This window comes from Blennius ocellaris, assembly GCF_963422515.1.
Source record: "Blennius ocellaris genome assembly, chromosome: 9".
Lineage (NCBI taxonomy): Eukaryota > Metazoa > Chordata > Actinopteri > Blenniiformes > Blenniidae > Blennius > Blennius ocellaris.
Genome location: NC_137658.1, coordinates 6,592,640 through 6,617,472, shown reverse-complemented (window position 1 = coordinate 6,617,472; position 24,833 = coordinate 6,592,640). Strand labels below are relative to the sequence as shown.

The following is a 24,833-nucleotide window of genomic DNA, read 5'->3' as shown; positions in this document are numbered from 1 at the left end:
AGTGAAATGATATTCAAATATCAGCTGAGGAGGCAGGAATGCAGGGGGGGGGGGGGTGTCTGGGGTGTTTTTCTTGGAGGTGTGAGTTGAGGGGTGGCAGCTAGGAGACCTGTTGGGTTTTGACACATTAGGCTTGATTTATGCTCCACCAGTGCAGCAGCCGCAGATCCCTTGTACATGGCCAAAACAGGGCAACACATGAGGAATCCTACTTAGCCCTGCACAGACACAAAAATGAACATCTCCTCTGTGCAGGACTTCACAAAACATGTAACCATCAGAAAATCTGTTCTGGAGATGTGTAGTACTGTTTGTTGTATTTAGAATAAAGTATGTGCTGTTCAATCAGGTTTAGCTTCAACTCATAATATCTTATTTATCACTTTTTTTTTGTTTGTTGACATTTTTATTATTTTTGGCAATGTGTCAATTACATGATACTGAAGTCCATCACTCATCTCAGAGCTGTAGAAGTTTGTCCTCAACTGCAATGAAATGCTTCCGAAACCTGTTAAACTGGCAATGCACATGAATTATATATTAAAAGTAGAACTTTTTAACTGCTTTGTAGTGTCGGCTTCCTTTTGTATGTGCAATATAAAAGAGACGCATTTAAACCGACAATGGGTTATCTGGGTTCAGCAAGGAGTTGGATTAAGAGTGTGTGTTCATGTGTGTGTGTGTGTGTGTGTGTGTGTGTGTGTGTGTGTGTGTGTGTGTGTGTGTGTGTGTGTGTGTGTGTGTGTGTGTGTGTGTGTGTGTGTGTGTGTGTGTGTGTGTGTTGCCCTATATGAAGCTGTCATCGTGTCTATTCTGGCAGCTCTGAAACAATCTGATAATCCTGGAGCGGTTAATCCCAGCACTGCTGCACAAGCAGTATCAGCCCACAGGAATGCACTCTGACACACGGGAGCAGACACAGCACACTGATACACACATAAGAAAGTATTTTATGACGCACAGCAGTTAAATTAAATGTAATTTTTTTTCTTTCCACCCCGCACAATCTATATGTGGTGATGTGTCCCAGCTACAGATTATATCCAAATGTGTGCATTTTTCTTCGTGAATAAAACTCTTATCATAACTCAACGGATGTCTCATTTGATTCCCAAACAAACAGAAGCAGAAAGTCTTTTTTTTTTTAAATTGGTAAAACACAAGTAGCAAACGCAAGAGCTTGAAAGCTTGATTTAATTGTGAGGCCGTTAAATAACTACCAATATCTCACGGCAGGTTTGAAAACATGAAAACAAACAAAAATGAAGTTCAGGTTGTTTTGAAATCACACTTTCATTCAAATTGACTTCACATGTACATGCATGTGTGTGTTTGTTTTCTTTTCCTAAACATTATAGTTGGATTGGGATTGCATTGCATTGTTGCTCTACATAACCCCCCCCCCCATTCCCCCCATATACCCCCTGGTTCAGTGGCACAGTGTAAAACATGTGTTTGAGCCCAAGTGGCCACTTTAAAGCGCCTGTAGGTGTGAATATGAGGATGCATGGTTGTTTATCTCCATGTGTTTGCTCTGTGAAAGACTCGCCACCTGTCCAGGGCGCACCCTGCACCAGGGATCGGTTCCAGCATTACAGATGGATGGAAAATAGGAATATCCTCTTCTAAACCAGCAGAGGTCACTCTTTGCAAAGCCCTTGAAACCTTAAAGCCTTGATCTAAAAAAACAAAACAAACAACAACAAAAAAAAACATTAAATTTCTTACTACTTTAATTAATTCATCTACCAAAGTTTCAGGCAAAACAAGAACAAAACACAACAATGCATTTGTTGTTTGCAGGGAGGAACTCCAGCTGTTTCCCCTGTTCGAACCCACATGACACGAATACATTCGTGTGACTGCTTCTTTAATATTTTCACACCTAAAAGGATTTAGAGAGGATGTCCGTGTATGTGACGTGTGTGGAGGGTGTGTTTAAAAGCAACGCTGCAACACGTGTGTTTAAAAAAAAAAAAGACGGTGTGGTTTTGCAATGAAACTGTCACAGTGAGAGGAAGAGGAGGAGGAAGAGGAGGAGGAGGGAGGGAGGGAGGGGGGGTGGAAGGGCCGCACTAATGTCACACTACTTCACTTCAAGATGGATCGTCTGTCATGCACACATTCGATAATATTCTTTTAATTAGCTCGATGCTGTCGCGTCTCGCAGCCCTCGAAACACAACAATGGAGTCCAACATTAAGGAGATAATAGAGGAATTCATGGAAAGTGCGTTGGCGCAATGGGTACGTCATCTGCCATTTATCACTTCGAATTACAGAGAGAGAGAGAGAGAGAGAGAGAGAGAGAGAGAGAGAGAGAGAGAAAGAGGTCATTTTCAGATACACAGAGAGAAACGAAGATAAAACTGGAGGATGATGTGGAAATTGTGTAAAAAAAAGAAAAGAAAAAAAAAAAGAGGCCCAGCTCTGTTATAAACTCCATATGAATTCCAGTCAGAAATATTTTACTTATAATAACTTCTGGAGCTGTCTGCGTTCCCCTCTTCTCTTCACATAAAGATACATTTTCAGATAGTTTGTCTAAACAATTATGAGTAAAAAACAAAAGCCTTGTTTCTGCCTTTTGTGAAGAGGAAAGCAAACGCTTCACTTCTCCTTTTGGCAGCTCCCTAATGACCAGCTTCCGTGTCCTTGGTGCTTGTTTCTGATCTGAGCACAACACAAGGTTACCCCCACCCTTTTCAAAACAGCAACATTCTCTCTGAGGATCTGTTGCATTTGTACGTTTCTGTATTTCTGGCCGACTTCCACACACCAGCGGTCAGCTCCTGGGGGATTTCCATCCCTTCTGGTCAACGAGCAGTGTTAATGATGTGCTTGAAAGATGCTTGCAGAACCTCATGGGCCAAAAAAGGAGGTCAGAGGTCATGGTTCAACAGGATGCCTGAAGCTGACACAGCCACAGCCTTGGTTTTTTTTGTTTTTTTTTGTTTTTTGCTCAATACCACTTCAGTAGGCCAGTTATTCACTGACCCGAGCGTTTTCACCGCTATCACCGCTGTGCCACCCAATTTATCCTGTCGCACTGGGTCTCCGGCTGCTCCCCTCTCACCTTATGGGCTGAGATAACTCCAGCTTGTTACTCTGTTTACCAACAGCGGCGCTTTTAGAAGGTGCAGGTGGGAATAAACCTCATTATATTGCAGTTTGTGCTGGCAAGACTCGTCTTAGATGAGAGAGAGCGAGAGAGAGAGAGAGAGAGACCTTGGCTGCAGTCCTGCTTGGCTGCCTGTCACTGTGAAGTGCTTCCCAGTGTGCGAGCACAGATCCCACCTGTTCAGACAGGTGCACCGACTCAAGTGGCTTCCTGTGTGAAAATGTTTGCCCCTCTGCATCGCCCTCCTCGTCTCTCACTCCCTCCGCACTCCTATTTTCTGCCTCCGTCTCCGTCCGACCTCGTCCCTGTCCATCGTTTGTGGCTGACACTTACAGCCACACAGACACGCAACACCGTCCCTCTGTGTGTCTCTTACAGGTTCAGCTGTTTGAGAATATGGTGGCGAGCGAAGATGGCATCACGCTGGACAGTCAGTACATGGAAGTCAACTCAAGTCTCAAGAGTGCCCGAGACCACTACCTCAGGCTGACCGACGGGATTTTTCTCAATGAGGTCATGAGGGTCATGTAAGATTGATCAAGATTTTCTTGCTTCATCGCCGTGCAGAATTGCATTCATGCTGTTAAAGAGAAAGCTAATGGGGTGACTTCCTGTTGACTGTTTCCCATCAACATTAAGCACTGAGATGGAAACATTAATTTTCTATTAAAAAAACAACAACAATGAAAACTATTCCATTTGTGCAACGTGGTTGTTTAGACAGGTATTCTAACTGACTGGATTGTTGTCTGGTGTCTTCCTCATAAATCTATTACCAACTAAAAACCATATTCAAAGAGGATAGTATGCAAAAAACATTCTCACGTAGTGCATTAGTTTCCACAAATGACAACAAAAGAGATATTTTATTTTGCATGCCAGTTACACTAAAATGTATCTTCACCTTTAGCGATCCTGAACAAGATAAAGAAACATTGAAATGCTCAAATAAGCATGTGTTCAGAAAGCTTCACAGTAGAAACAATTAACCAGCGTGACAAGAATTGTGCTTGGGAATTGCAACAGCTGTTGATATCAGTATTATGTTATGTAAAAAACAATTAATAAGTCTAACAGAGCAATGTGATTCACACTCTATGGAGGTTAAAAGTCTCTGGTTAGAGGTGACAATATAAATATATGCTGTATATGCCTTTTATTGTAATAATGTGAATAGACACAAGTGAGTAGTGCTGTAGCCAGCTTTAATACATCCATTTAAAAATTAGGCTAAAGCACTAAAATGTCACTTAGCCGAGTCATTCTAAAAGAAACGGTCTCGCTCCTTCATTTTGCCAGCATTGGTACCTATCGATCAATTGATCCATCCATCTTTGGTACCACTTTATACAAATTACATTCGCAGGACACTGGAGTCCATTCCCATCTGACTGGATGGAACGTCAGCGCAGTGCCGGGACAAAACAGATGCAGTCACACACTCTCACATTTACCCCAATAGTAAAATTAATCACCATTTAATATCGCATGTTTTAGACTGTGGGAGAGAAAAACAACACATACGTATTCTCTGTGAAATGCGACTGCCGACTACTACGATGCAGCCCACGGTGCTGCACTCCTTCACAAAGACGAGCTTTACTTGTTTTGAACTAAAGAATCAGCCAAGTCAGGTAACGAAAAAATGTTCAACCGAGTAAAAGTCACATATTCTGTTTCAGTGCCTTACTCCAGCTCTGCAGAGCTGCTGGCTCGGTTGCAGGCTTTGAGTGTGTTTCCATCCGTGCATTAAATGTAAACCCATTCTAAAGCCTCACGTAGTTCTGGAGTCTGTGTGAAAGATCGGTATAAATGTATCCCCCCCCACCAGAAAACCCCCCCGTAAATCATAAACTCGGATGCTGCACATATGCTGGTGTTTTGGTCATCGCCTCTGAATTCCATATCTTAATGTTCAGACAGCAGCAGAAAAATACCTTTTGTTCTCTCGCTGAAAGACGAGATGTTGGTTGTATTTGTTGAACAGCAGATTAATTTGGACTGACCTGAGTCCTTTTAATTCAACAAATCATTGCATGTGGAGTCTCGCCGGCTGCTTCTCGGGCTCATTAAAATTTTATTCACTCCCTGCCTAAATGCACTGTTGCATAAGAATTTCTCATCTGGCGAGAAATGGCACTGGACTGTTTGAACAGTGCAGCAAATAGACAACTGTGTTGTTTCTGTGTTTGTCCAGAGACCCCAACCCAAAAGTGGAGCAGCTGTACGGCGGCGACAGACACGACCACATGCTGCGGGTCCAAAACTTCTGCATCCTGAATCGACACCTCCGAGCCTTTTACCAGGTACGTGAAGGGTCGTGGGGTGAAGGAGGGTGAGACGGGAGTTAGGGTTGAGATCTTAAGCAATTAAATTAGAATTTTAATCCTGGTAGAGGTTTGGATAAGATAACATGCAAAACATTGTGAATACCATAAAAAAAAAAAAAAACCCCAGTATCATTTCACTTTTATATTTCATTTTCAACCTTAAATCAGTTTTTTCTTCTTTGAATCAAATCCTGTGGAAACGACTGGTTTAATGTGCATAATAAGGCTAATACGAAGAACAAACGCTCCACATTTCCATCTGTCGGTCTTCTTGATGAAGATGTGGAAATTAGATTTTGAAAATCAACTCTCAGTACTTGCAAAATAATATTTTCCTGACAGCTTCAGCAAACATCCACGTGTGAAAATTGTCAGTGTGCTACAGAGTGCATCAGATGGCTCCATGCAGCGCGGAAAATAAAACCGGTGGTGTCGAACCTGCGAGGATTCTCGCCTAACTTTGTTCTCTGCAGCCGTGCTCGGCGCCTCTCTCAGCTCATTGTTTGACTTTATAGCCTGCAGCTCCGCTGCTTTTCTTCACATTCACTCCCCTCATCGGCCTCTTTCTACATCCAGCAGACAGCTGACTTCTTCTGAGGAGCTTTTGATGAACTGCCTGTGTGCTACCTGTCCAGCTTCTAACGGCAGGCGGGTAAAGTTAGAGGCTGTGGTGAACACAGTGGATTATTTAACATTTAAAGGGCCTGAGGAGGTGGTAGAAAACCAAACAGGGCGAGATATTAAAATAAAAAAATAAAAAAATATCGTACCTAAACTCGCCAGGTCAAACTCGACTTCAAAATTGCTGATGCCACTGTATAAACACTGTTTCTTCATTTTGTGTATGTGTACAATATTTACGGCATCTAAACTGCAGTCTGTGTATAAATGTGGAGGATATAGCTGCTCCACACAGGTGACATATCTCATAAATGGACTGTTGGTGATGTGATTTCGAATCAGAGTGCGTGCAGAAGTTATCAGGGAATGAAGATGTGATTCGCTGCCTAATATATCAGGCAGGAGAGTCTAATCCTTTTTTTTTTTTTTTATCTCAGAAGTAACAAGCAAGCAGAAAATGTCTCTGACATTTCAAAGCAGTTAAGATGGCGGTTTCTGAAATATGTGAAGTTGTGGGTGCTTAGTTTTTGGAAGAGCAGGACACGGAAGCTCAAATCTTTACAGTTGTTTTATGCACAAATAAAGTCACTCGTAGTGTAGGTTATTTTGGGAGCTGGTTAGAACCAGAGCTTGGCAACAAAGGGTGCGGCTTTGATGGGTTTTTAACCATCCGCAAGCTAAATGGAACGTTTTAATCAGTGGGTGAAGGCACCATTTGTCTTCATAACCAGTCCTTTTTAGAAACTCCGCAAATATGATCACATTAATAACTGTCAGCAGAAGAAATCTCTTAAAAAATACATCTCAGACTTACACAGGATTAAGAGGTATAGAAGATGGATGAATGGATGGACATTTGCGAAAATGTTTGCTTGATTGATGGCACATTGGTTTATTTGCAATAACTAATGACGCAATACTGATAATTTCATCCGATTCTCCGCAAAACACAAAATAGATGCATTTCGCAAAATGTCAAAATACTACATTTGAACTGTTCTTATAGACGTTGTGCTGATATATAAGCATCATATAAGCTGAATTGGGTATTTTGATAGCGTGTCTTACTCGAGAATTACCATTTCAGCAGTGAGGCGAGTCATTACAAAATACTGATACGAACCTCTGGCACAATCATTCAAATTGCAAAATCTTTTGGAAGCAGTCTGATTCTGGTTCGAACTCCATCTGCTGTTGTGAATAGCCTCCATTCACTCTCTCAATCATCTCGAGCAACAAAGTTTTCAAAAACAACCTTGTAATAGGTTTTTTTTTTTTTTGGGGGGGGGGGGGGATGAACTGAAATGACTCCCAGCTCATCATGCGAAGACAAGTCCTGCAAAAAACACTGAAATATTCCTCTGCAATGTAACTTAGGGCCACACTTAATGGCAAAGAGGGTGCGGGGGATGGTGTGACGGCGGAGGACTGGAGAGTCGTGTTGCTGCGAGGTCGTGAAAACAGGATATGATGAAATTCAACTATCAGCGTTAATGCGTGAATATTTTGCCTTCAGGCCGCGGCGGACAGTTTGAAGTGTGCGCACGAGGTGACAGAGCGTTTTGCATGAAGGGGTGGTGAAAGAAACCGAATTTTCCATTCTCTGTCAACATGGCCCTACTTATCATCGCGGCAAAATGGGGTGAAGGAGTGTGTCGGGTTTGGCAAAGCGAATGTTTTAAACTGCAGCCGTGGTTCGAGGCGGAGGAAGGAATGAGAATAAGAGTCCGTCGCGTCGCCCTCAGGTATCACGCATTTCTCATAATGTGCGTCGTGGGCGCCCGCGGCGTTTGAGGAAATGACTCAATTCTTTCCCCCGGAGGACGATTCAAAAGCTTCTGTTCTCAGCAAAGAGAGCCTCCGTGCGCAGCAGTCAGGTGGACTGAACATGCGCTTGCGCCCGCCTGTCGCACAGCATCGGAACACGAGTCGACAAGGTTTCACTTCCTAATTTCCAGTGAGTCACTAATGTCCCTTGAAAGCTCAGAGCCACACGAGAGGCTGGCGATAATTGGGAAGCTCATATGAGCTCTCGAAGGCCACCGGGTTGCTCTCCACTGTTGCTGGGGACGTTTAGTTCCACATCCGTCATTGTTTTACTTCTTGCTGTCGTTTTTTTTTTTTTTTTTTAATGCTGCAACTGTGTTAATGTGAGGAAATGTGTGCGGTACAACGAAAAGGGTGTTTCAGGTTTCAACCTCAGAAGAAGCGAGGAGCCTGGAGAGACTTGATTTTCTCCACTGTGACCTCTGATTTTCTAATAAAGCAACTGAGCTATTTGTGTTGGCGACACAGACGTAAAGGCAGGCCAATTCTGCTTTCTATAAATTCTTCACTATATTGTAGAACTAAAGGTTGAGTATACACTTAATGACTTTGAAAACATTTCCGCTATAGTATGGTTATTCTGCGGCGAGTTGGTATATAAAGAAACCTTGGATACCTTATTACAGTTTTTCTTTTTGTTTGTAAAGTGCAAATGCAATTTACTTTTCAACAGAAGAACTGTGAAGTACAGCCATTTATCCTAAGGCTACCCAGACCAAACACTCATAAATTACGCTTTCATGTGAAATAAAAAAGTTCAGTTTTGCTTTAGATCATCAGAGATGTTTTAATTCTCTTATTGGATCATTTTCAGGTCGGAGTTTGCTGTTGTGTTGAGCTGGACAGTTTTATATTCAGATGTTTTTGACTCTTCCTCTGGAGATAATGGCTTCTACGACCAAAACTCAGTAATTACATCTTAGTAAAAATTTGATTTTGCTCTCTCGTCATCTGATCTGTTCTACTTTATTGTGAATTAGTCTTGTTCTCATTCTACTATTTTATGTTATTTCTTGTCTGCTTGGCTCTACTTTATCTTACTGTAATATGTTCTGTTCTGCTCAATTTTACTCTTGTCTGTTCTACTATTTTCTTACTTTTTCCTCTGTGATTGCATTTCGCTCTACTCTATTTTGTTCTATTGTTTTATTCTGGTCTGATATACTGTATCTTTGTGTGTGGGTTTTTTGTTGTTGTTGAAAATCGATTCTTATTTTTTTCACTGCATGCAAAAGCTTTTAATACCACAACATGAAGCTCTCACTTTCCAACCTTCTAATAATGGGAGATTTTAAATGTTCATTTCACTTGACGACTAATTTAGTGACCCTCTGCATTAAAAAAAAAACTCATTCTCAAAACCGTGACATTTGTAAGACCAATGGACATACAATAAATGTAGTTTCCACTAGTCTGCTTTCCATGGAGCCAAAAATGTAATAAATAATTCAACTAAATAAAAAAAAAAAAGAAGTGAAAAAGCACTGGAGAAAAATGAAACCAGCACCAGTCCAAACAACATAATGTTGGAAGACAGAATTTGGAAAAGACGATGTTGCAGATGGATATTAATTCTCTCCTCAACTGAAGCCAGCAGCTTGCTGAAGACATTTCTTCAGAATTTCCTACTTCTGTATATAGCATTCTATCATAATGAGTTTTAGACTCACAGAAGGGTAAAGGCTTATATATTCTGCAGTGACGTCGTAAAGATAAAATCTGTGCCTCCCTTGGAAATTAACCTCAAGCGTAACTGTCATGGAAATCATAGCAGAGATCACATAATTGCCCCTACTCATACTGTTAATCCCTCACTTTGCCAGGGTGATATTATTGTATCACATGATGAAGTAAAAAATATAGTGCAAGAGGGATTTGAGGAAATACGACCCGCTGTGTATTTTGGCTGGGCTGTCAGACAGGGAATTGTCCAAGCAAGGATATTAGCATGCCAACATCAACAAGCAGCTTCTATATCATTTTTGCTCTGGCTGATCTCCTGCAGGAGTCTGTTTGGCCGAAGACAAAAAAACCCAACAAAACCCACTCGCTGCATTATGACCAGCTCAGGGCTGTGCTCAATAATTCCCTTCACACCCTGAAGGAGCAGAAACGAAAGGGTTTGGCTGTGCATGCCAGTTGCAGGAGGGAGTCCCTGTCTCTTGGTACATTGCTATTCTCACTGTACAGTTTATAAATTATGGTGAGCAGCAGAGAGAGCTGTAATTGTGACTTGCCTCTGTACTCTGGTGGTTTTGCGTTGATGGATTGCAGGAGGATGCGAACAGGCTTTCAGAGCAGTTGGGTGAGGAGCTGGCCAACAGCAGCCGAGTGGCTCTTTGACATTTTTTTTTTTTTTTTAAATGAAGAAGTAGATCATTCTAATTGTTTCAGAAGACTAAATAAATAAAAAGTAACTGGACTATCGCTCGCTGCACTTGTGCTGCACTAGATGGCGGTGTAGGCGGAGGGTGGCGCTGATGAGCCACATGATAAGATGCTTGATTTCACTGCCAGAGACGCCAGGTTTCTGGATGGAGACTGTTTGAGGCATCAGCAGTCCAGCTCGAGGCAGAGTCGATTGAATCTGCCAACAGGTTTGTTCAAGAGCTTCAAACTCAAAATACAGTTTGCTGAAGCTGCCTGATCACACAGTGGGAATTCTGCTATTTCTGGGGAATCAAAACAACCTTTTAGAAGAGAAATTCGTGGAAAATGTGTCCAAATTAAGGAATATATTGCGTAAAGGCCCTGCATCTTTCCTCTACACCCATTGGCATCGGTGGAAAGAACAAACTCCTCACCAGGGAGGAAATCTCCCGCAGAGCCGGATTCAAAGGTTGGCACCATCCTGCCGACACCAGTTGGGTGTTGGTGGAAGTCGGAGAGAAAAAGGAGAGGACAGAGAGACAGAGAGCAACAAACGAACAAGCTGACATGAGACGAACGCCAAGTCAGACAGCCTGCAGACTTGATGGAGGCAGGAGACACAGATCACAAACCTCCAGAGTCAAAGATCCTACAAGTTTTCCAGCGAGGCATAGAGGGGAGAGAGACATAAAGTTGGTGAAGCAATGAAGAAAAGAAGATAATCACATTTTTAATATATCTTTTTTTTTATATCTATCCAACAACCAAATGTATCAAATTTGTGGTGAAATAATCTTCGCCAGTAATAATTTTATTAAATATGTGGAAAATGCACCAAACATCGACCATGTCGTGGGCAGGGAGGGAATTCTCCTGGAAAAATCTGATCGGATTATTTATTACACTCAAGACCAAAAGTAAATACTTGAACGTAAATCAGCCATGTTGGAGAGAATGTGGAACAATCGATACAGACCAGAGACACATGTTTTGGACTTGCTAGAAGATACAGATGTTTTGGACAACTACCGGTATACATATTACACTGCGACATATACTACAATACCACACTCCTAAGAGCTGTATGGTACTTTATTTGGGTAACAGTGGACAGACATAACACAGGAAATCTAAAACTGACGTGTGGTCTAAGACTATAAGAAGCAACTGAAAGAAATTGACTTTTTTCAGAAACCCGCATAGCGACAGACAATTGAAAGACAATGAAGAAGTTGAAAGCTGTGCAAAAGAATGCACAAAATAAAATGAAGCTCCCAATAGGGTATTACCCTTTTTCAATTTTCTTTTATCCATCTTTCCCCTTTGCTTTCACTTTTCTTTCTTTATCTTTCATTCTTTCTTTCTCATATATATCCGATCTCTGTCTGTTTATGTTAACTTCAATTGCATTTGTTCAGGATAAATTGTCATGTTCTGTTTGTGTGATTTGTTGCTTAGAAATAAGAAAAATCTAATAAAATGAAAGTGGAAAACAAAGGTTCCGATAAATAGCTTAACTTTAGCGAGCTTTAGTTTCCTGTTACTGGTTTCTTCTGGTCTCTTAAGCTGTCAGCTGTGACATTTTCAACCCGTCTGCCCTCCGCCCGCATCATTCGTATGTTTTGACCACAAGGTCAACAACAGAAGTACTTAACACATACTTTATTTTTACTACAGGCTTATTAATGTTTTCTTTTTTCGATTTGTTACTGTTGGTCAAGACTAGGGGTGTTAAACTCATTTCAACGCAGGGCCCATAAAGCCCAATGTGATCTCTGATGGGCCGCAACAAAAAAAAAAAAGATTTGCATAATGACCAATAAATAATGCAAACTCCAACTATTTATCTTTCTTGAAAGAGGCATGAGTATAATATACAATGTTTACTTTGAATTTATCTTCATTCAAAACCTGATAAGTTTTAAATATTAGAATAAGAATGCTGCAAGTATAGGAACATGTTAAAACAACAAAGCATAATATTCTTCTCAAATATTGTATCATTAAAAATATTATGTGTCTTGCCACAGTGCTTCTCTCCATGATTTATTCAGCTTTGGGTTTGCATGTTTTCACAATTTCACCCTTACAGTTGGATGTTGATAGCACTTTGCGAGTGATACGGTTGCTCTTTCTCTTGTCACCGCGAAAATCTCAACTCTTGTCTCGGCTGCTCTTACAGTGCAAAACCCAGTGAATAAATTAAAAAGAGCTGCAGTGAATTTTATGGAAACATTAAAGTTAATGTTGTGTTTGTAATTTTTTTCACGATGCAAGATGTTAGTTTTGGCCTGCTTGCTGTTTGTTTAACGTCTCTGGTAAAGACGGTTCAATACGGTGAAATGTGTATTATAGACGCACATATTTCATTTGAAATGTACTGAACCGTCTTGACATTCATGAATGAAGGTTGGGCCTCTATCACGACTCCTGTATTTACACCACAAATCGCAGCAGACTTTTTTTTTTTGTTGACGTTATTCCATCCACACTGCGGGCTCGCTGGTTGTACGGACTGGCTTTGCCAGCGGATCACTCCACATTTGTGATTTTTTTTTTTTCCCCCTGCACTTAACTTTTTCCATTTATCTTTTTGTTCAGGAAGACCTGCAACAGTTGATACTGATGCCCCTCCCAAATGTTGCCATTCTGGGGCAGGACCCCCTAACAGGTATAAGATAACAACACTGATCCTATCAGTGCCACACCGCTCAGCTGCAAGAAAGTAGTTATACTTTATACACAAGTCCATATCTCGGCTATCCGTGAAGCACATTAAGGTGATAATGACGGGGAGGATAGTGGTGTGGGGGGGAGGCCGGTGGTGATGATGATGATGATGATAATGATGATGGTGACAGTTATTTCTGTGTCCTTAGAGGCGGCTGTGGAGGAGCTCAGGCGACTGCTCCTGCTCCTGTTAGGGAGTGCAGTGCAGGTGATTTCACACTCATTCGCACCAGCAGGTTTTTCTGAAGGATGATACCATCTGCATACAACCGCCGCTGTTATTTCACTAATAGTAAATATCATCATCATAAAATGTATAAAAAAAAAAAAAAAAAAAAAACTCACAGTAAAAGAAGTGAATAGCAAATACTCATTATTGAATTCAATTAGTGGTTTTTTTTTAATGTTGAAATTTCATACATGTTGGATTGAATAAATGCTAATAGCGTTGCAATTAAAATCAACTGATACCACGAGTAGATTATGTAATTTGTACTTCCACTTGAGTGACTTAATATATGCTTTTACTATTAACTGAGTAGACTTCAGGTAACATCACAGTAGTTTTATTGGGATGCACATTTTCAGTACTCCTTCCAGCTCTGGTGGGGACACTATATCCACTTTTTGGTCAATTATTTAATGGTTGAATGAACATGAAGGTGAGACGGAGCTTTTTGCCCTAAAGATCGAAACCTAATAACGTTAACCTAATAACTAACGCTTCAAGTTTTTCTCCAAGCCCACTTTCTTGTCACAAAGTTCACTGACTCATTGCATTTTCTTATTCTGTTATTTCAGAAAGCCTATTTTTTTAAGTACGTTTGCTTGTTCAGTGTGACATTCAATGTCTATGTATTCAATTACCAATGCGTACATTCTTCTCATCACATTACCTGTTATCTACTAATCTAAATGTGCATCAGGACTTTACAGCATCGAGGACATGTTAAACCTAATTACAGGGTTGACTTTTTTCCACAACTCACCTGAAACCCTTTGAATTCATGGTACAGCTTTATCTGTAGTAATTTCTAAATTAATGCAATTTATTCAGCAGTCCCATTATATTCAAACAGTTTATGCTGTTAATAGTTACATAGGATGATATAATTAGTAGGTTGGAGGTGCATTACATTGGTTTCGTTGCACTTCATGGAGTAGTGATTATTTGAGCTCTGACTCCACCTTTGGCATTAATTTATGTGGGATATAGGAGACACACAGCAGAACAGTCTACCACTGTTACATTGGGGAGACAGTGAAAAAATGACAAGAATGTATTAGTAAATGTCAAATTGTGCAGAAAGCTGAGCCTTTTCCCACAACAGCCTTCTGTTGGCTCCTGTTGGGTTGGTGTTCAGCGGCTAAGCTTTCGGCTTTGCAGTATTACTTTATTGAAAAGCATAAAAGAAAGCTCTTGTGTGTATATGCTACTTATTAGAAGAGGGATTTCTGCTGATATGTGGGCATGGAAAGATTACACGTTATATTGTTGTCTCATAATGCAACCAAACACTGTAGGATATGTCGTGGAGTAAAATGAAATTAGGGCAGCAAATTCCTTTTTTTTACAATATGAAGTAACAAAGTAAAGATTCTTATTGAATTGCTTGGAAAAAAAAAGAAAAGATCACACACAATTTTCCAATTATAGCATCAAAATGTCAGAGTATGTCAATAGTAAGACTATTTCAGATTAGGTTGATTCGATTGATTGCTGATGATTCTTGTTCACGCACGCACGCACACACTAGCACACCTAATCGTGTCTGATTTTTCAGTGTGAGAAGAAGGAAACATTTATTCAGCAGATCCAGTCTCTGGACATCCAGACCCAGGCGGCCATCGCCAACTGCATTCAGCAGGTATGTCCACATTAAATCGATTCAAGAGTCTCTCAAACTATAAAAGATGTTCACCGTCCGGCCCGCAGTGGTGAGGATTTGGACTGGAGGAGACATCTCTCAGGAGGTTTTGTTCGTAAATGTTATTTTGTCAAGAAATTCTCCACTGTCTGGCCTGCAGGCAGAGAGAGTGGTCCTTCTTATGTGTGATTCAAGTAAGTGTGAAAATGAGCTACTTGTCATTCTGCCGGCAGCCTCCCCAGGACCTCCGGCTGCCCCGTGCTGCCACTGTGGGATAGATCCTCCACCCCTTGTGTCCACCTCTCCACCTCCACCTCTGTCATATCGTCGCCTCTCTTCCGTTACTCTCCGCTGTCCCCTCCAATAAGGCGAAAACGCCAAACTGTATTAGTTTAAAAATACTCCCCATGAATAATTGCCAGCATTACAAAAACAGCATGTTGCACAGCGGAGAGTCTGTATTACAGTAACAGCATGTTGCTACCTTTTTTTTTTCTGTACCGGCTTTCTCAGCCTAATAAATCATTGAGGTGAGAGGTGCGCTCCATGCGTGGATAGATATATACCCCCCCCTCAATTGTTGCTCACATGCCTTCCACCTGAGGACATTTCAGACCCGTCAACATGATCGTCAGTTTTGCATGAATCGCTCATTTTTGGATGCATTTCGCAGACAAAAACTTATTGTTTTTCCTGTTTTACACAGACGCTTAGTATTCACACTGCACTCTCACTGCCCGGGTTGTTTACCCCCTGACCTTGCGTCGTGTTTCCCAGACGCGCATAAGTCTTATGGAGACCTGAGCGTGTGTCCTTGCTGCAGGTGACTCAGGATCCTCGGGTGGTGCTGCCGCTTCAGTGGGAGGAGCTGGTGCAGGATGAGGGCGCAGACTTACAGCTGGTGTTTAGCTCCATGGCCAAACAAATCCAATGCCTGCTGGCACAGAGAGACACACATCTGGAGGTATGAACGAACACACTTGAGGGGAGAATTTGACATTTTCAAGAAATATGCTCCCTTGCCGAGAGCTCGGTGAGAACCTGAGTACCACTCTCATGTCTGAGCAGTAAATATGAGGCAGCCGGCACCTGGTTGGCTTAGTAGTAAGACTGGAGTCAGAGGGAAACACTGCGCCTGGGGTCTAAATAACAAAATCTGCCGCCCAGCACCTCCAAAACAATTTCTCAGCCAGGCACAGCCTCTTCCTGGAGTCAGCATGAGGTTATACAGCAGTACTGCCAAAACAGTAGCTTAGCACATTACCCTCTGAAAAATAACAACTGGTTGTTTTTACATTTTTAGTAGTCAATTAGTAGAAGCAGTTAATCCTAAAGGGGAGGGTTTTTTTTTTGGGGGGGGGGGGGGGGGGGGTGGGTTATGCCTCTCTTTGATATCACTGCTAAACAAGGATTTCCCAGTGATTATTAACTTTCTGAAAATGTATACATCTTTTTCTCATTCACACCTTGGCGTCACATCTTTTTGAAACTTGAATCCAAAGCAATGAGTGATCATCATCTGCCAATTTTTTTTAATGTTAATGTGACAAAAGTGACAATGGTGCAAGACCAGACCGGTTCAGGGTGAGAGGATAGTGCAAACAGACACAGGCGAATACAACAGTGTGAATATAGAGACCTGCAGACATCATCCATCAAAATCCACCAACTCATATTAGGAAGGAGGACAGAGGAGAGACGGGACTAATGATGATAGTCATCGGAAGTGTGGGGGCCTCACCTATCGAAAGTGGTCGAGCAAGGTATTAATGAATTCAAATTATTGCCAAGGTAGTCTCTTGAGACGCAGCGTTTTCATGTCAAGGGTAAGTCATAAACCTCGGTCACGCGGCACGACATCGATATTAAAGTGGCGTGGATCGTCGTCATTGAAATCTTCGGAGGACGGCTAAAAGAGACGTTAGGGAAGATTTCTACTGACGGGAAGAGAAAATCGTCATGTCGCCTCTCATCTATGTTGACTGCCTCCATCGGCTCAGACTGACGGGGTCAGATGTGCGTGGGCGGAAGTGCAGCGCAGCTGGAGTCTAATATCATGTCAGTGCTTGTCAGACTTCATGATGATTTTCATGTGAGTGTCCAGAGTTTAACGCCTGCCGTGAAACTTTGATTTAGAAAAAGATTATGCTGTTGGAGCTTTACTATGACACCAACCTGATTAGTGACATTTTAAAGAGAACAGAAGGAGTCCACCCAACCATCCATCCATCCATCCACCCAACCATCCATCCATCCCACATGCATTGAAAACACTATAAATTCTGCACAGAAATGCTTCTCAGAGCAGAGTTTAACCGGGGATATTCATGCACCAAGCAGTCCCTGATTAAAATTCAGAAAACATCAATGCACTGTTAAGTCTCAAGGTTGATGAGCAATTGAGGGTCAGAGTTAGAAGTTGCAATGAAACTTTTTTTTTCTTAAAAACAGATATAGAAATAGAAAATGCATGTTTTGAGCTTGTGTGTTTCTACTATCTGAGAAAAGGGCACACCGACAAGATTTTCAAACAACCACTTTTCTGGAGATGTCAGTGGCCTCTGAACATCTTCTAAAAATGAAACTTGGATTCCTCCTCATGTTCACTGTTTTGTGAATTCAAACACCGCCTAAATTTTTTTTAAATCAATATGCATAACCAATACCCACATTAAGATTTGTTTTATTCTCCATGGGATTAAAAGGGATTATGAAAGAAATGGTTTAAAATCAAAAGAAGCTCTAAATGCAACATTAATGTGAGATCAGAGCAGCGGAGGATATCAAATTTCTCCCACTCAAATGAGGCCTAATGAAACAGACTAAGCTCTGTCTCTGCTCCAAGTGTGTAACCAGATATGATATGATTGTTATGTTGCTTTGTCCTCATAGACGATATCACAAACTAGAGAGAAGAGCACAAACGAAAAGGTCTTACTTTGCAAAGCAATAAAATTGTGCTAGGCCCGTCAGTGTGAAACAAAAACACTTGATTATTCAGTTACTTTTATATGTTTTAACTGTGGATTCAATCACAGAGTCCCGTGTTTGAAATCATTTGATGTTAGTGGTACTAGAAGAATGATAACAGCAGCAGAGATTGCTTTTTCATTTTGTAATATGAGCATATATACCCAGCAAAACAATATATATATATATTTTTTTTTTAACCTTTATCGGCAATAGAGCGAAACACTAGTTGAATCAACATGCGGCTGACAAGAAAAAAAAATAAAAAATCCAACAAAATATTCCAACCTTCTACTGCTCTTGTGTTCTGGAGATAAAAGTTCACAGTTTGGGTTATTCCATGCTTCTTCTGTCTACTTCAGACATCGATCACTCATCTCTCTCTCTCTCTCTCTCTCTCTCTCTTTCCCTGTAAATCCCAGAGGATGGCAGAGCTCTGTAGGGAGCGGGAAGCTCAAGCTGATTCAACCATGGCGCCCCTGGGTGGCCACAGCGAGGCGCCGCCCCAAGGTCTGGCTCTACAGCTGGCAGACAGCAAGGCCAAGCTCCGCCGTCTTAAACAACAACTGTGAGTGTATGTGTGTGCGTGTGTGGACGTGTGTATGCATTTTCATGGGTGTGAGATGCATCTCTGTACATGTCATATGTGTGTGAGTGAGTGAGTGTGATAGAAAGGCTCAGGGCAACCTTTAGCAAAAGTTGTAATAAAGGTCATCTTGGGAAGAAAAAAAAATAAAATGTGCAAATGAGTTTGTCACAAACTGAGTTGTTCTTCAGCATCGAGTCGAGAACCAGTCAGGTGCTCTCGCCCACAATCCAATTTACACAGCATATTACATGTAGACTATAATATAAAGGTCACAGTTGCTGAATTACGATTTCTATAAATGTCTTCTGCTATTTCTGGCAAACATAATCCATGTTAATCTCATTTCATCGGCCAATTTATCACACGAGATGAATCAAGCGAAGGAAATGTCATGTAAACAGTGTTTTGGAAAAACTGCAATTTATTTTGTGTGTATTTAGAGAGGATAAAGGCGATCAGATACTGGATTACAAGCAGGAGATACAGATGATGGAGGAGCAGCTCAAGAAGCTTCAGAAAGAGGTACCGACACAAGATAAGAGAACGACACAGAAACATGATGCTTTCAGTTGTTCTCTTCAGACATTAGACGCAATTCTTTCTGCAACTCTCGTGCTGTTTTCTGTGGCACACTTCAATGCTTTTCATAGCAAATTAGTTGATTCTTCTTGGGTAAGGTATTCAGTAGGAGCCAGAGTCCTTCTTATTTCTTCTTAATGTGGACAGAAAAACACTACAAATATCTTTGTGGCTATTGCAAAACTAACAAAGCTGTAAAGTCACGACATCCTCACACTTTTGCATTCTGTTTTTTTTTTTTTTTGTCTGGCATTTACAATTTTAGTTGCAAAAAATTGTTCCTCAACCTTTCATATTGGGTTAAAAAGCAAAATCAATAATAAAAAAAAGCCTTTAAGAATCTCTTGCCTGCCAAAGTTTACTCTTTAAAAACTTTTAATAATGTAATTCAGACACGGTTGCTTTTTTTTTTCCAGCTGTCATTAAATGGACTTACATTCATGACTTCAGTCGTGTTTCTTTCTTATTTTGGAGAATTTCATCAGGCAGTATTGTTTTGTAACTGGATCTCCAGAGAATATCCTCAGTTTGATCAATTTAAGCATGGTCATTATCTCTTTGCATCCATATGACTTGTTATAATGTTGGTGTCACACAGGTTCACAATTGCAAGGGGATGGTTTCTTTTCTGTGTCGAAACCACTGCACGAATCCAGATTTGTTATTTTTAAACTGATGAATACTTCTCCTGCTTTCCCCCTTTCAAAGATGAAACAACCAGACAGTGTTTTCTGTGGCTTTGGGAAGAGCTTAGCTGAGCTGACGTTAACACATCCGAATGGGACATATAATACATATATCGGCATATACAGCTTGTGAAATGTGGTTTCTGCTTCGAGTCTGCATTTTTGTCTAAAACATACATGTATTGCCAAGGTGAGGCGTTCAGTGATAAAGGTATAGAGAAATCGGCCGAAGGGAGCAGCCGAAACAAAACAGTCTTCAAACAAGACAAGCCATTATAGATGGAATAAAAGTAAAATATTGTGAATACTAATGTTTCCAAATTGCAAATTATAGAAGTCTCAGCGCACAATTGATGTATGTGTCTTTGAATTTTGAATTTTAATTACTTGTTTGAGGTTTGGTCTTGTGATTCATACATAAAACAAGGTCATTTTCTTTTTCTTTTTGTGAGAACATTTTTGTACAGTACATATGTACCCACATGCACACGCGTCTTTTCTTCTTCGTGCATCAGACTTTGTCAATGTTTGCTTTCCTTCACATCGCATCGTGTGTGTGTGTGTGTGTGTGTGTGTGTGTGTGTGTGTGTGTGTGTGTGTGTGTGTGTGTGTGTGTGTGTGTGTGTGTGTGTGTGTGTGTGTGTGTAGAACCGATCTCTGCATGGTGAGGTGAGGGGCATGCGTGCGCTGCGGGACGAGCTGGACTGCGCCCGAGAGCGAGCCGCCCGGTCAGAGCAGCTGCAAGCTGAGCTTCAAAGTTGTAAACACAGATTACGCAGCCTGGAGCTCACGCGCACTCAGCTGAAGGTACACACACACAAACACGCACACACACACACACACACACACACACACACACACACACACACACACACACACACACACACACACACACACACACACACACACACACACACACACACACACGCATACGCACACACATATACACGAAGACAGAAGTTCCTCTTCTGAATAAGTCATTGACACCAGGAAGAAAACACGGAACAGAGATACAGCCACTCCACAAATAGCACAGCCGTTTGGTTTTTGCAGGGCATTTCGTGCAGAAGAGCATTAACACTGCACATTAAGTATAAAGGTGCAGACAGGCACACAGACTTTCAAAAGGCAGTTTGGTCTCTTAAGCTTTTCCAACGAAGGTCACATTAAGCAGATCCCTTCATAAACCTTTTTCTGAGTAGCTATTATTTTTTTTTAAAAGAAGTACTACTTAATCTCAAAAGCCATATATTCTGTCTCACAGCCCTGAGTGTTTAAATCAAGAGTGAGTATGAACAACTCGCGGCTCAAAGACGCCGAATGAGATTATACTGTGTGATGTCACCGGGATTTACAGCCCGGAGCTGCTTCGTTGACAAGGAACAGCTTCGGTTATTGGGACTTTTATACATAAATGAGATTCATCCTCAGGTGGTAAAACTCCTCTGAGGTAGAAATTGTGCTCATATTATTGTGAACTGCCTCACAGTATCCTCAGCTTTATCTGAGATGATTAATTTTACTTCCATTTGATTCCCCCCGTGACAGCTCAAATTAGCCACCAGGGATGTGTGTGTGTTTTTTTTTTATGTTTGTGTTTGTAATCAACTTCACACAAAATCTTTGTGTGGGTGTTGGTAGAAGGAAAACTATTTCTAAATATGCACCCATGAGAAGATCAGCCGTAATAAGACACTTTATGTCACCCCATCTCGGGTACTATTTTCGTAGTTTTAGTGATCATTGTAATCAGTAATAATCATGATGTTCTGGCACAGTTATTTGGGGAGATGTGAGAATGGAGGTGGGTGGGGGTGCTGCTAAGAATGAGACTCACGGGAACAAAAACTCAATAGGACAAGTTATTGCCGACATTTTGGATGTAATTACTTAAATTCTTAATGTGTAAATTGAGGTTTGGAAGCTCTGAACGAACTGTTGGTTTGTTTACAACTGCTGTGATTGATTAACTTTTCTTAATTGTTGCTGCGTTTAATTTTGATGGTGGTGACATCGAGTGAGTTGTCTGTTTTAAATGACAGCAACAAATTGTTGTTTCCATCACGTTAACATGTCCAATTCATGGACCCAACTCAAGGCTCCTTTGTCAGAAACAACCGTCAGTCGTACAAAACAAAATAACAAATTAAACATATTTGTATTGACTTTGACATTCCTCAAGAGTTTGCTTCTGTTAAGCTGAATTGATTGTGTATATCGTTTATTTTTGTTTTCTTTAAATTTGCTTTTGCGAGCCTTGTTTTTAAAGATACAGATAATAAGCTGATTAAGGTATTGTTACGTAAAATCAGTAAATGTGAAAAAACATGTCACCGATCTTTTGAAACTATAAATAACTGCAAATATCACCTATTATTTCTTACCAGGGATGATAAATGAAGTCATGAATATGAGTTATACCTTATAACACAAAGTGTTTATGTGTTTCCAGATCACAGCGAGGGAAAAATATCTTTACACAGTATGGGAGATCTCGGATAACAATGTACACTGTTTTCTTTTAAGTGATCTGCATTTGAGTAGCATGTTATCGAACCAGCAGCACAGGAACTTTTTCTAAATACTTGTTTAAATATAATTTAGATGCCTTTTCAAGGGCACATGTCTAAGAAGTTAAAAAAACAAATATATGATATGTTATGGTCATGGTTCCATTTGAAAATAATTTTTATAAGTGTGGTGAGCAGCAACACATTATGATAATCAGACGGATTTACTGACACTAATTATGTTATTTAAAAAAAAAAAAGGAAATAATCAGATTAGAGGAAGTCTGTAAAGAAAAAAACTGAATCTCACTGAATAAAATCCAGATCTTCGTTGTAAGAAACATATCAGTGTCTTTAGAGGTGAAAACAGCAAAAGTTTCTTTACCGATCATTGTCATTTCATTTGCCAATTACATTCTAAAAAAATAAAGCCTGTTTGACACTGTTATTTTAGTTGCATTAACATTTGGATTACGGTAACCACTTCCTTTTTTCCATAATTATAACCTGACCTTCACTGCACATGAAGTATGACTCACTGCTCATTTGTTCTCATCTCAGACATTTTAATTTATGACCCCAGGTGTGATCAGTGTGTTGCACAAGAGGTGGAGACACGAATTTCAAAGATCTGGAAGGATTAGGAACACATAGAACATATATTATTATTTCTGAATGTCAACACTCATAGAATGAAAAGAAATCGAACATAAGTACTTGAATAGTAACGGCCTATGAAGGGCAGGTTTTTCCACACTTCTTGTTGTATTGAATTGTACTTATTTTGAAAATATAGTAAAAAGCTGGTTAGATCATTTATTAATAAATTACCCTTAAAGAGATTGGTTGAGAACAAGCTTTGACTGAATGTCCTCATTTTGTTAATTATGTGAAATGATGCCACACGATCATGTAACGTCTACGTTTCTTATGTTTGATGCCCCCTGCAGGAGCAGCAGCAGCTGTGCGCAGCGCTGCACGAGACCAAAACGCTGCTTGAGGACCAGCTGGCGGACGCAAGAGGGCGCTGCTCTTCGCTACGGGAGCTGGAGAGGGACAACCTCCTGCTGCGTCAGAGGACCATGGAGGCGGAAGCAGTGGGTGGCGCTACGAATCATTTTCAGCATGTTTGTCTTGCAAAAGAGTGTCTTGATGAGCACGTGTGCGTTAGAGGAGATCAAATTTATTTAAAGAGCATCTTAAAGAGCTGCCCGAAAGAGCAAGTCATCACAACTTGACGCCGGCGTTCCGCGCCAGAAGAACAAAACTGTGGTCGAAAAAATTATATAATGTATAATATATGGCTTCACATACAGTATAAAAGCCATCCAAAAATTCTTATTGGTGTGACACAAAATAAATGTTCAAGTATTAACTTTTTCACGTCTGTCATGGTAAAGCATAAAGTTATGCCAATATATTTTGCCCTCAGTCTAAATGCGTGTACTGCAGCAGCATGTTGGAGTTATTATGGGAGTGTTGAAGGCTGAATGCTGGCAAAAAGGCACAGTGGCTGATTTCTATTGACGTATAAAGGCAGTGGAGGCTGGTGGTCTCTGGACGAACAAGCGATAATTCAAGAAAAGCAACAAAAGTCAAAGGAGAAAATGAAGTTATCTTGACAGTGTGGGAAGGATTCGATCAGCAGCTCTGCAAACAGGACACAAAATTCCGCTTACTCATATATGCATTAAGGAGTTTGAAGATGAATTGCAACACATGTTGGAGGAGGCTGTCTTGAAATGTGTGCGTGTTGTGTTTTAGCCTCTTTTGACCTGTTTGTATTTTTGTGTGTGTGTGTGTGTGTGTGTGTGTGTGTGTGTGTGTGTGTGTGTGTGTGTGTGTGTGTGTGTGTGTGTGTGTGCAGGAGCGGGACACTGAGAGGCAGCGAGTCGATGAGCTGCTGGAGATGAACATGAGCCTCGAGGCGGACCTGAGGCACCGGAGCAGCACGGTTCCCGCTCCAGTTTTTTCCCTTCGCCACCATTTCCTCCAATCAGAGCTGGACTCCGACGAGGAGCTGAGCGAACTGATTGGTCAGGGCACCTGCCTCTCCGCACCCTGTCATTTAGGACATTTTAATTAACTGATAAGGGAAAATATGTTGAGGTAATACCGGCCCAGAGGATATCAATCAACAATAACCAATAGCATCTCTTCAAATAGCCAATTCTTCTTTTCTCTCCATTTCTCTTTCTCATCAAATCTGCCTCTCCCCCTCTTTTTCATCTTTTTTTTTTTGACGTGACACTTTATTTCTCCTTTTTTTTTTTTTTTTTTAAACCGTCACAGATCAAAAGCCGCTGAGCGTGGAAGTGGGCGAAGCTTCAGCGCTGAGGCTGCTGGGAGCCGAGCAGGAGAACGCGGAGCTGAGGAGACGACTGGAGGAGCTTCAGGCCCAGCAGGAGGTCAGGGTGCAGAGGTCAAAGGCTCTGATACACACACACACACACACACACACACACACACACACACACACACACACACACACACACACACACACACACACACACACACACACACACACACACACACACACACACACACACACACACACACACACACACACAATCTATAGCAGCTTGTCTCCTCTCAGTGGAAGGTTTTAGGTCCATGTGGATCATGAAAAGACC

The 24,833-nt window shown here is 41.0% G+C and overlaps 1 protein-coding gene across 1 annotated transcript in view; it reads left to right on the top strand.

Annotated features, from left to right (window-relative positions):
• Positions 1-2,174: 2,174 nt before the first annotated feature.
• ccdc88b (coiled-coil domain containing 88B) overlaps positions 2,175-24,833 on the top strand; it is a 50,174-nt gene continuing 27,515 nt past the window's right edge. The window contains exons 1-13 of the mRNA XM_080501716.1: positions 2,175-2,246; positions 3,499-3,647; positions 5,318-5,426; positions 12,870-12,939; positions 13,148-13,206; positions 14,783-14,866; positions 15,690-15,830; positions 18,259-18,404; positions 18,866-18,947; positions 20,339-20,497; positions 23,151-23,297; positions 24,068-24,236; positions 24,493-24,608. Coding sequence (XP_080357842.1) covers positions 2,187-2,246; positions 3,499-3,647; positions 5,318-5,426; positions 12,870-12,939; positions 13,148-13,206; positions 14,783-14,866; positions 15,690-15,830; positions 18,259-18,404; positions 18,866-18,947; positions 20,339-20,497; positions 23,151-23,297; positions 24,068-24,236; positions 24,493-24,608 — 1,491 coding nt within the window. The 5' untranslated portion in view covers positions 2,175-2,186. The remainder of the gene's footprint in view (positions 2,247-3,498; positions 3,648-5,317; positions 5,427-12,869; positions 12,940-13,147; positions 13,207-14,782; positions 14,867-15,689; positions 15,831-18,258; positions 18,405-18,865; positions 18,948-20,338; positions 20,498-23,150; positions 23,298-24,067; positions 24,237-24,492; positions 24,609-24,833) is intronic.